At 38.1% G+C, this 12,996-nt stretch overlaps 1 protein-coding gene across 1 annotated transcript in view; it reads right to left on the bottom strand.

Moving 5' to 3' along the window:
• aph-1 (gamma-secretase subunit Aph-1) overlaps positions 1-6,926 on the bottom strand; it is a 79,423-nt gene extending 72,497 nt beyond the window's left edge. The window contains exon 1 of the mRNA XM_068372124.1: positions 6,690-6,926. Within this exon, the coding sequence (XP_068228225.1) occupies positions 6,690-6,802 (113 nt within the window). The 5' untranslated portion in view covers positions 6,803-6,926. The remainder of the gene's footprint in view (positions 1-6,689) is intronic.
• Between the last annotated feature and the right edge of the window lie 6,070 nt (positions 6,927-12,996).

Below are 12,996 nucleotides of genomic sequence, written 5' to 3'. Positions count from 1 at the left end.
GTTCCAAGAAAAGACCGCCTACTATTAGGAAAGGTCGCATTTTGTTAATCGAAGAGGCCTATAAAAGGCGGAGAGATATAAAATAAATCTATAACTTTGTTAAGCAAAATTAAGAAAGAGAGTCTATACTCTCTTCGACACCAACACTTCCGACTAAGGGAAGGGTCGGCCATTTGAAAGTGAAAGAGAGTTCATACTCTCTTCGTCACCAAAATTAAATCAAATTAATTCCAAAAAACTTGCTAAGCTAATGATAAAGCTTCCTGAATAGCGAAGGCTAAACTCTAGAGCAAATACATCACCAAATCGTGAACAATAACTCCAGAATCAACAGCGTATCCATGTAGGTCTAGCCGGAGGCACGACAGAGGAAAAATTGAGGTGGTGTTGACAAGAAGTACTGGAGTACCTGACCACAGATGGCGCTGTTGTGTACACCCCCACCTGTATAGCGATCGCTGGCGTATCCCGACCGTAGATTTCTGTCGGCAACAGAGTTGACAGCTACATGATTATCGGGTAAGATTAATATTGAAAAAATACAAATTACATCCAAATTTGTAATTTCTTCCTAAACAAATACTGTACCAACCCTCATTCTTTACAAACGAGACTCAAACTTGGGAAAGTGGAAGTTCACCTTTCAACTGTCTGGAACTTTCTACCCAGGATTGCTACATCAGAGCATGTTAATGTGTGTGGAGTAAGCATCTAGACACCTCCTAAATCAGTGGCTTGACAATACCAGCAGGTTGACACCCAATGCAAAGGTAGAAAGTGAGTGTAAGGACATCATTGTAACACCGTATAGATAATAGCCGAGAGCTATATGGGCCTTACTTGCAGCTAAAAAGTTCCTCCTGACAAAGAGTGGGATGCTATACCCAAAGAGAGGGGAAGAAAGAAAAAAAGGCCAGTCATTCTTTTACATTCATCCCAGAGTAAAACTATAACCTCTGTCCTCGAACAACTGCTAATATCCTTTAAGAGGAGCTAAGGTAGCTAGACCACTTGCTGAGCAGCTACCATAGGGCCTATAGTGAACATATCTAGGGATCCGTGTGCCACGTTTTACAGGCAGTGGACTGACAAGCTATTTTGATGCTTCCATATACCCACCTGTAGTACCTGCATCACATAAAGGCTCTTTCTGAATGCCAGGGACATACTGTACTTACACCCCAGACAACGTGAGCTCTGAGTCATTCCTTCATTGTTGAGAAGGAAAAGGATTAATCGGCAAGTCTATGACCAGCTAGACCCAGGAGGAGAGGGTGTTTTTGGTCACCTTCCTTTTGACCCTACCAGGGCTGACAAAAAGGGGCTTTGTACGAGGACAAGCTCCCCATGTACACTTGAGAAAGCACCTTGGTCCTCTAACAGGACACAAAAGGAGCCGATCAGGGTCATCTGTTATTTCCTAAAGACTCAAAATCTGGAAGGAAGTAAAGCTAAAGTCAGAAATCGATGTATTTTGAGTCTTGGCAACAAACTCAGGGATGAAATTAAACAAAACCTGCCTCCATCCCCTTGAATGGTAATGTCGTAGGAGAGACAATGCAGCTCACTGACCCTCTTAGCAGAGACCAGGGCAAGCAGAAAGAAAGTCTTCAGTTAAGTTGCGGTCAGGGGCCAAATTTAATGGCTCGTAAGGTACTCCTTTTAAGGAATGGAGAACTTCCGTTAGGTTCCAAAGTGTTCTCACTTACGACTGGGAGCAGATTTGATCAAAACTTTGTATGAACATAGACAATTCTGCCGATGAAGAAAAATAATCTCCTTTCAGTCCATAGACTTGGCTCAAGGCAGAGCAATAGCCTTTCACTGCTGAAACTGAGAAGAAATTTTTTTCCTAGAGATAAAGAAAAAATTGGGCAATTAGGAGAATAGTGGCTCTTAGTGGAGATAAGACCCATTCCACGAGACCAACCACAAAAGATAGCTCACTTTGCCTGATAGACTGAGGCATCCATACATCTGTTTCGCAGCTAGTCACAAAAATCCTATCTGAGTGAGGAGATGCTGAATAAACTTCAGGCATGAAGATGTGGGATCTGACCAAGTTGTGGAAGATCTTCACCTGAGGTTGATGCAACAGGTCGAGAAAGGGAGGCAACTCCCCAAGAATCTCTGTCAGTAGCAGTAGAAGGTCTGGGTACCATTCTGCCTATGGCCATAGCAGAGCTATCAAGTCATAAATAGGTTGGATGATGATTTCACCCTGTCAAGGATTTTCCTCACAAGGAAAAATGAGGTGAATGTGTACACGTCCAGATTGTCCCACGGGTGTTGGCTAAGGGACGTTGCGAACAGATCTAAAACTGGCGAATCCCACAAAACCATTACTGTACTGTACTGTACTGTACTGTACTACTGTATATGAGTCTTCCTGCTCAGATTGTCTGCCGAGATGTTCTTCTTGCCTGGTATGAACTGACCAATAGAGAGATCGTGTTGTCTTCTGTCCATTGCAAGATTTTGACAGCTAGTTGGCAAAGTTGCCATAAAATAGTAACTCCTTGTCTGTTTAGATATGTCACTCATTAACACTAATAAGTGACCTGAAGGACCTGTTGAAAGTGTTGAGGTGCTAGAAATGTCTCTCTTAACTCGAACTCTAGGAGGTTTAGGTAGCATTGCCAATCTGACTTGAACCATAGCCCAGACGCCATGTGCTGAAGCAGGTGAGACCCACCTTCTTTTGATGGATCGGTGAAGAGCATCAACCCTGGAGGAGGGGAAAGGATATTTACCTCTTTGAAAAGGTTGAGGTCTAGAATCCACCAACTCAGATCTCTCTTCTGCTCTGTCCCCACTACAACATGCTCTAAGACCAAAAGGGCTTCAGCTACAACTGAAGTGAGCGCATGCGGAGGCAACTGTTTGGCATCAGATGTTCTAACAGGAATCACCACTGATGTAGTTGCAGCAAGATTCGCTGAAGGAAAGGTTTTGCCACCGATTTGAATCTTGCGATTCTGTCCTGCGATAGGAAGACTTTCCCTCATAAGATATCTATCTGCATCCCAAGATATACCAGATTAGGTTTGGGCTTTAGACTTGACATCTCTCTATTTACCACAATCTTCACATCAAGACAAAACTAGAGAAGACTGTCTTGGTGAAGAAAAAGATCTCCACTGAGTCTGGCAGAAAAAGCTAATCGGTGACCATCTTGAACGGAGAGAACAAACTTGTTAAAGGCCGAGAGATATATGACCGGTCTCCAGCCTCCAGACGCCTTCTCAACATAAAAAACTCAACTGTAGAAGCCTGAAAACTCATCGAGGACCTCATGGAGAGCACCCTTCTCTATCATGGTCTGGACTTCTGCCCGAAGGGTGATGTCCTTCGCTGATTCGTCCACAAAGGACATGGATCTCTTTGGAGGAGGACATAATTCGAGTGAAGGACACTGACTGTCCAGGGTTTGGCCCGGTGGCACTGCCATCTCTGCCACCTGAGCTTCAGAAACCCCCCTATCGGTGGTACTGTGGGGAGATTGCCTAACCTAGCAGGATCCTTGTCCACGCTTAGCGGCCTGGTGGCACTGCCATCTGTGCCACCTGAGCTTCCAAGCTTCAACCCCCGGTGGTACAGTGGGAAGATTGCCAAGCCTAGCAAAAGATGTTGTCAGCACTGAGCAGCTTTACCCCCTTCATCCTCTAACATTTCCCAGAAAAGGCAATATTTGAGGGTTAGCCTTCTTGACGGTGAATTGCCGAGAACCCTCTTTGAAGGCCTTATGTGCTTGCTTACTAATCAGAGAAGTCTTAGGCAAGACATATGCTGAAGAGGCAGACCACGATGTTACAGCTTGGCGGAGGAGAGTCCTGACTTGCTTTCCTCTACTTCTTGACCATGGCCTCTATGTCCTCAAGTGGAAATAAGACGAGGTCTTTACGGAGGAGTTATGGAGATGGAGAATATCCCTCTACGGTAACTGTTTCTAGAACCTGGAGATGACGTCATTGCACCTCTTCAAAATCCAGTTGGCCCACTGGTTACCAGCACTGTGAGTTAAGAACTCCATGATAATCTTGAAGGATAGCGTTCTTAAACACTGCACTTTTTTTGAGGTCCGACAGACCGTCCATGTTGCATAAGTAGCCAACCATCCCCAACTAGTGGTCTATCCAGGAGGCAGCCTGATGAATAGCTTTCGCCATCCTCTCCATGTTCACAGCTTCAGCAGCAGAAAACACCACTGACTGTGACGACAACTTCTCTGTCTTTGAGCCTAGTACCAGGGGCAACACTGCCGAGTCAAAAGGCAGAAGAGAAGTCATACTAGACATTATAAAGCTTCCTCTGTCTTACGAAAGGCAGAGGAAGAAGCTTCGATGATCTCCCAGCCTTAAGGGAGTTCTTCCTCGCAGAAATCTGTGAGTCGACTTTCAAGATGGACCCCGCTACCAACTTCACACACAGGAGTTCTAAGCGAGGCCTGTTGACCCTAAAAGCATGGCATAAGATGTTTATGGCCATATCCCTCTCCTTAGTAGGGGAGTAGGGGGCCTCGCCAAGTCCATTAACTAGGCTAATGCAGGTGAAGACCTACAGTAAGGTCGACTTGAACTCGCCTTAGGGTTAGCGGGTGTAGGGAGAAACCCATCGTTGTTATAAACACGCAATGCCATAGGGGAGCGAGACCATGGAAGGTCGTCACCGGCCTTGTGAGCCGCTAAGGCAGCTACTGCGTGCTGCACTCGCTTTTGAAGACTGGGATCTTCCAAAAGCTTAGAAACCCAGTTCTACGGGAGCAAGTTTGCAACCTTCCTTGCTCATGAAGGAGGAGACAATGCTGGAAGCCTCTTTCTGCCCTCTAGCCTCCAGAGACTTAGCAGGGGCTTGCACCAGATCTGGTTTTGGGTGCGGTGGAAGGTGCAGTTTACACATGCTAAATAGGTGACGACTTAAATGGGTCAACAAACGAGATTTCCTTAGGCAAATTCAGCCCACTGAACCACAGGCCACTCCCCACATTCGGGACAGTGGGATTCCTACAAACAGGAATGGTCCCTACTACAGCGACAAAGTTCATGAGGGTTGACATCAGACTTGCTCATGTACCAGACCCAAACTCGGCCGGGCTTACCAATGCACAGCCACATGTCTGACCAAGGAGCCAACATCTTTAAGCATAAGTACATAACCAAGCAACCTAAAAAGAGAAAGAAAAGCATAAACTGGCAAAAGCAGAATGTGAGGAGGAGTACTCAAGTACAGTACAGTATACTACCACAGCCAAAGTCAAAGTGAAGGAAGCAGTGACTATCAGGTGTTTAGAACTGCCAAACAGCCAGCTAAGCTTACCTTGTTAAAGAGCTTAACAGCTATGCACCACTTAAATCACACTTCTATTACAGGTTGATGGTTTGTAATAAATATAGGAACAAACATGAATAAACCTATGGAAAACCATATTTCACCATTAAAGGTTGTCTTAATATAGGTTTTAATTACTCCATATTTCAGGGTTTTTGATCATGTTAATTATGTATTCCTGACCATTCCTGCTGTTGATCATGTAAATGATGTATTCCTGACCATTCCTACTGCGGCAATTTTCTTGATATAAGTTTGCCTTCCCCCAAAATATCAGTTTCTGCCTGGATTCCTTCCATTTCATGATTACAACTGTAGCAGAACACATGAAGGCTGATAGCTTGATCTAATTTTAAGAAATAACCCTGTATCAAAAGACATTTAATTGGATTCATGAATTTGGGATATATTGCCCAGCAATGGGACCTGTGAGGCCATTCAGCAATAATAAATTTATTTTACTCTATAGGATTTTCTGAGGGGGAGCATATATCAAACTGTACACTACAAGGTGATCTTCGGGTAGGGAAATTTTCTCATAAAAACACTTTTTCCTATAAGGAAAACTTTTATAGCAAATAGAGTTGGTGATATATATCCGCAAACAACGGGGCACACCCAATGGGAACGGGGGATTTAGGGTGGGGTAAATATACTGGAAAAATGACAAGGAATATACCTACATGATAGAAACTGGTCGGTATTATTACTTTACCAACAGGGTTAGCCTAAGGACACCATTCTTTTAAAAACTTGCGGGGCCTTTGTATATCAGCGGCCAGTTCCTCACATTTTCATTAAAATTGGACATCAACTAACCTAAACTTCCCCCCTAACCTAACCTATAAGCCGTATCCTTACCTACAAACCTCCTTACACAGCCGCATTCTAAGTTAGACAATAATATTTACAGGTGGTGGAGCCTTTGTATATCAGCGGCCAGTTCCTCACACGATTAGAAATAGACATCGACTAACCTGAACTTTTCCCCCTAACCTACAAGCCGTGTCCTTAGCTACTTACTTAACGGGGGGGGGGGGGGGGTGATAAAGTCCCTCTGCAACCCCCCTTACTCAACAGTATTCTAAGTTAGACATAATATTACATACAGGTGGCCGCTATCATACATACACCCCCAGGTGATTGCTATCATACATACACCCCAAACTTGTCCCTTAGGCTCAAAGTTTACCAGTACTAGCCTATATCACACAATTGTATGATTTTAAGTAGATTTTACCAAAACTACACAAACACATTAAAAGAGCATATTTTCGCAAACCCTGTTGTACATGAACAAGGGCATTTTGTGACAAACTTTTTTTTTCTGAAAATGAATGATAAGAACGGGAAATACTAACCTGGCTACCAACATAATGGTTCGAATTGGATCTTTTGCTATCGTTAGCGCAAACATTGCTATGGGAGGCCCGAAGGCAATCATCCCACACCCAAAAAATTGTGCTAAAGTCATTGTAAATACACACTGTAAAGCACAGAAATCGAATTAATCCTCGATGAAATGTACACCTTCTCGTTCTGTCAAAATAGGTTTGTTGACAATTGTGACGGACAACCAATCAGCGAGTCGGAAACATACGACCTCGGCTCAGGACCAATCAGATTTCATATCTCATCTTAGAAGTAACTGAGTCATATAGGGATCATTTATATATCAGAAAATATAGCAAAAATATAGAAGGCTTTTTCCATGCTTTTAATCGTATTAAATAAATATTTGCGTAAATATCTAATTTATACATCATAGTGGCACTAGACAATACAATTTTTGTTTCCATAAATCTCAGATTTCGTTACTTATCTCAGTAGTAACTGAGTCATATAGGGATCATTCATATATCAGAAAATGTAGTAAAAATATAAAAGGCTTCAATGTTTTTAATAATATTAAAGAAATATTTGCTCAAATATCTAATTGATATATTATGGCAGCGCTAGATAATATAATTTCTGTTCCCATTTACCTTTCAGGGTTCACTAAATAAGACGCAGATTAATAAATACGTGACATTTTTTAGGAAGCACTGTAATGAAAGTAATGGATGGATGAAGGAGACTATGATATGGATTAACTATTTGGATATGAACGATAGAACTTTCAAGAGAATATGAATGGAAAAGGTCAAGGCTAGGATTAGTAAAGTGAATGCTAAAAAAATTTAAGGAAGAGATTTAAAAAGTAGCTTAGAAATGTATGGCAAAAAAAAAGAAAAAAAAAGAAAAAAAAAGTTTATGTAGCACCAGAAATGATTTATGATAACAAACCAGACTCAGTTATTATGCATAGAGCTATAATACGGTTTGTTATATTTGTTAAATTATCAATATAAACAAGAAATGGGAAAACCTGTGTTAAATCCTTGTAGGCCCTAATCCTGGTATCATTAAGCAATCAAAGTCAAGAGTAATTGATATTCAAAATGAAATATGTGAAGGAATAAAGGTGATGACAAGAATGGATAACCATTTGAAAGGTGGACAGGTATCAGCTAATCTCCATGGAAAAGAGAAATATGCAGTCTTTCTTTTTAATAAGGTGAAAAGAAATTATGGAAGTGAAATAATAAACCCGAAAGCAATTATGATTTATGTGAGAGGACATTTCGAAAATTTATTCAAGAAAGAAGAGTGTATTTAGATATGCAGAATGAGTCTTTACAGCTCATACAGAAGGTTACAGGGGAAGAAAAAATATATTAACAAAAAGAAGTGTTAGGTACCATTCGGGGCATGGAAAATAGGAAAGCCCTGGGATTGATGGGCTACCAGTAGAATTTTATAAAACATTTTGGAATATTACCAAAGGAGATTTAATTGAAATAATTAAGTTTGTGCCCAGGAAAAAAAAATATTTTAAAGATAAATAAGGGAGTGGTTTCTATCATAACCAAGGAAGGAGATTCAGATATAATTACAAACTGGAGACCATTAACAGCGTTAAATGTTGATTTTGAGATAATAGAAATTATAGCCAATAGGATTAAACACTATTTACCTTTGATAATATCATAAGAGCAGTTTTGTTGTGTTGAAAATAGATTAATGTATAACAATATGAACTTTTTCATTAGAGCTTTGATATTTTATGCAAATGGAAGTAGTACTGATGGAGCCTAGATGAACTTGGATTAGCCAAAGGCATTTGATCGTGTAGATCACGAATTCATGTTTAGAATACTATAAAGGTTAGGTTTTGATGAGGAAGTGATTAATTGGATAAAGATGTTATATGTAGAAGCTGAAAGTGTATTATTTATAAACAGTAATATGTCTGATCCTTTTCCTATCAGTAAATGTCAGGCAAGGGTGTTCTTTGTCAATGATTTTAATTAATATATATCAGGAAGTATTTCATAGAATGATCAACAAAAAGGTTGTTCATTTATGCTTTAAGGTTGCATAATGAGCTTCGGATATTATTACTAGGTTATGCAGACGACTCAGTTATAGTTATTACTAGTGATAAGGCATTAGAGAAATGTTTAAATTTTATCAAAGAATATAAAAACGCTTCACGTCCAATTTTTATTGTATCAAAACTTCTATTTTAAGCCTTAGTAACTGGAAAGAGAGAGAAGTATGGTCTGATCATGGTTTACAAGTTTTGGACGGTTATTGTAAAGTTTTAGGTATATATCATAGCAACAGTTATCAACAAAGTCTAGATATGATTAAAAAAAACTTATGAAGTAACATAAACAAAATCATTGGTATCTTTCATAATAGGAAGTTAACCATGTTTCAAAGAGCAATGATACTAAATTGTAGAAGTTTTGCAAAGGTATGGCATATAGCACATGTTTACCTAATTCCAGTGGAATATGTTAAAAGTATAAGTATTTTCAAATTTCTATGGAATAGCAGCAGTGAACCTATTGCAAGGAAACCATGTTTGTGTTGAAATTAAAAGGTGGTTGTGGGATTACTGAAATTCAGTGTGAGGCAAAATCAATCATGTTTAGTACCTTTCTGAAATGTTTAAAAAATAAGTGCTTTGGTTATCAATTGATTATTCATTACTGTAAAGCTAGAGCCACCTTCCTATTAGAAAATGAATGTCATTTTCAGGACTGTACTATTTTTACACCTAGTTTTTTATGAAGGCATGATAAACATTTTACGAAGAGCTTATGAGATGACCTCGTATCCGGAAATCAAAACAAAAGATGTATGTGAGCTTTTAATGAAAAATGATGAATATGTTCTAAATACTGAAAACTGAACCCTTTAATTAAATGAAAATAAATTTAGAGGCATGTAAATAATACGTATATTGATAATAAAAGTAAGGAAATTTTGTTCAAGTATGGACACAAAGTATTGAGTACAAATGATAGATTAGTTATGATGAAAATAAAAAATTTAAAAGACTGCTATTGTGGGTGCATAGAAACTAATATGCATATGGTATATTTCTGTCCCTTAGTTAAAAATTTGTTGTTTTATTTTTTTTTAACTTGCTTAATAAAGGCTGTAAATGGAAAACTAGTAATAGATTAAGGATTTTAAATTCAGATTTTGAAGCAGATTCAAAAAAGGATGAATATACGACAATGGTCATAATGGCGTATTTTATTGCAGGGATAATATGGATGGGAAGATACTTAAGATTTTCAAGTATTAGCCCACAATTACTTAATTATATCAAAAGTAGAATGATAACTACTTTTACTATAAGTAAAATAGGATTTAAAACTTCTGTTAAAAAAGTATTCACTGGTCGATATATTTTTCATTTAATAATATCTTTGGATAAATAGTAAAAAATATAATTGTAAACACAGTTAAATTAAAAAAAATATTCATGTAACTATAACATGATATATATATATATATATATATATATATATATATATATATATATATATATATATATATATATGTACATATATATATATTGAAATTGTAAATGTGAATTTCCTAATAAAAGATAAAACAATAACAGTTTAAGATTAAATGATAAGAAAAGACATGAAGGAGGAAATGTAGGTGTAAGCTGTGTAACCGAGACAGAAGACTTTTCTCATATCTTGCTTTACTGTTATGTCCCCAGAGAAGAGAGGAGAAGAAATCAAAGAATTTCAGCAGCCATATGAAGAGGTAAAAAGAAAATCATAATGAATGTTTTATTTAAGAAGAAAGGAATGTAAAAACGAAAAGTATATATATATATATATATATATATATATATATATATATATATATATATATATATATATATATATATATATATATATACACTATGTTACTGGTTTCTGGTTTCTAACTGCCCACTCCGCAAAATAAGTTTGCAGGCACTCTATCTCATGATAGATAGGTGCAAAGCTTCTTAGCTCGTACTCATTATGGTAATTAAGCTTATTTTACCCGTACCAGAAACAGAATTATTAATGAAAACCTAAATGTTTAATTTTACCCCCATCTACCTTGAAATCAGTTGAGATAATACCTTGCTATCGTCAGTTTTGACAACCTTTTACGGTCAGTTTGGACCTTTTAATATTCTTCTTTCATGTGTATTGTCCTACTTATGTATACAAGATCCCTGCTAGGATTTCAGAACATACCTACGCTTTTATGTCTTGTTCCATCATCTGTCCTAATTTTTGGCATAAAAATAAATGTTCTGTATTATCTTCCTCTTCTTTGCATAGGTAACACACATTATCTGAGTATTTTCCCTTGAAGTTTGCGTTTAGATTGAGCATGTTTAACCCTGCCTTTATTACTAAGTCTAAATGTAGAAAGAAGGGAATAGAAAATCAAAGACAAAATAAAGAAGAAAACTAGGGAGGTGTCGATGTAAAGGCAAATCCTTCCGCCCAAAACTAAGCCTGAATACTGAAGTGTTAGTAATTGGACACACACACACAGACATACACACACACAAAAGAGGTTAAAAGGGGGAATTAAGTGATTAGAAATGAAAGGATAGAAACAGGTAAGGAATATAAATACCTAGGAGAATGGTAGCCTACTCAGAAAAGAGAAACCATAGCCTCTGCATAAGTAAAGGGAAGCAAAAATAGATTACATGTTATAAGAAGTTAGGAAGTATGGAGACAGTAACAAAGTAAGAGATTTGGCATTGCTAGTGAGAATAACGATCTACAATATGAGACAGTAGCAGTACTTACAATGTTTGTAAATAACAAGGCATAGGGTACATTAAAAGAAAAAGAAATACGGCGCCGTTGCAAAGGATATGCCTCACCCTGAACCTGAACCTGAAATAACTAGTGAATACAGTACAAAATTATGAGAGGAATATTTTAACAAGTTACTACCATACATTACTGGGGCTATTAACAGAAACAGGAATATGGCCAGTTAAAATTAAAACTGAATATAAAAAAAGGTGATGCTTTTGGTAACATCATAACATTAGATGACAAACCACTAGTTAAGGAGATAGTGAACGATTGAATAAGAGAACCATATGGGGAATGTCGGGGAAAAGTATCATATAAATATGCAATAAATATGATATTAAATGGAATAATTAAGAAAGTATACAAAGCAAGAACTCAAACAAAGAAATAAAAATTAAAGTTGTAAATGAAATTAAAAGAAAAATAGAAGAAAAGAAAGCAGAGATGACCATACTGAGGTTTGTGCATAGTAATGAGGGGTGATGTGTTCACGACCCGGACAGTAAAATGAATAATATTCATAAAAGAAAAGTTATTGAGCTACAGGAGAGATTTTGTGCTTAAAAGAAAGTTTAACTAATGCCCCATCTTATGCTATGAGTTTCATATCTGTAGATATTATATTTTGGGTTTTACAGCCGTTTCTAAAATCCAAAATTCTCTGTCCGGGTCGAGACCGCGTGGTCACGACCAGGACGGGGTTGTGGTCTCAACCCGGACGGATGGTTTGGTCCACCAAAAACACTTAAACCAATGTTTTATATTTTTTCTTAGTAACAACATCCAGAACATGACACTGAAAGGTAGAATAAAACAATTGGTAGCAAAATCTCAATGTAATACAAAAATATATATATTAAACAAAAATGGGAAACTGAATGACTTAAAACTAATGCATGTTAAAGTGAATGACTTAAAACTAATGAATCTTAAAGTGAATGACTTAAAACTAATGCATTTTAAAGTGAATGACTTAAAACTAATGCATGTTAAAGTCCCTTAAGGGAGGGAGGACCTTGATGAGGTTTGCTTGTCGTTGGGTGGTCCCCGTGCTGACTGTGAGGACCCCCAACACCCTGCTGCAGTCGACACTGTCGACATCCCCGATGGCTGGGAAGTGGAAGGTGTCCTTCAGCAAGGGTGACCTTATCCTGAGGAAGTCCAACTGCAGCTGCTGCCCGTCTTCCTCCAGGGAAATGACCTTGCCCACAAAGTGGACAAGCTCCTCAGACCTCTTCCCCTGGAAGAGAAGCTGGACCAGGACAAAGTCACCCACCTGGGGGAAAAATGAAAAAAAAAAGGAATGAATAGCCTAGCCTATGGAATGAATGAATAAGGAATTTGGCTTTAAAACCAAGCCATTCAGCTCGGCTACTAAATTTGACAATTAAATAGAAATTTTCTTCTAGACTTAGGCTAGGCTACTTATGCAATAGATGAACATAATCTAGGCTAGGATAGCCTAGGCTACAGATTTTGAAATATGAAAAAAAAG

This window comes from Palaemon carinicauda, chromosome 4 (assembly GCF_036898095.1).
Source record: "Palaemon carinicauda isolate YSFRI2023 chromosome 4, ASM3689809v2, whole genome shotgun sequence".
In the NCBI taxonomy this organism is placed as follows: Eukaryota; Metazoa; Arthropoda; class Malacostraca; order Decapoda; family Palaemonidae; genus Palaemon; species Palaemon carinicauda.
Note: the sequence above shows the minus strand (reverse complement) of the source record. Positions and strands in the feature narration are given on the sequence as shown.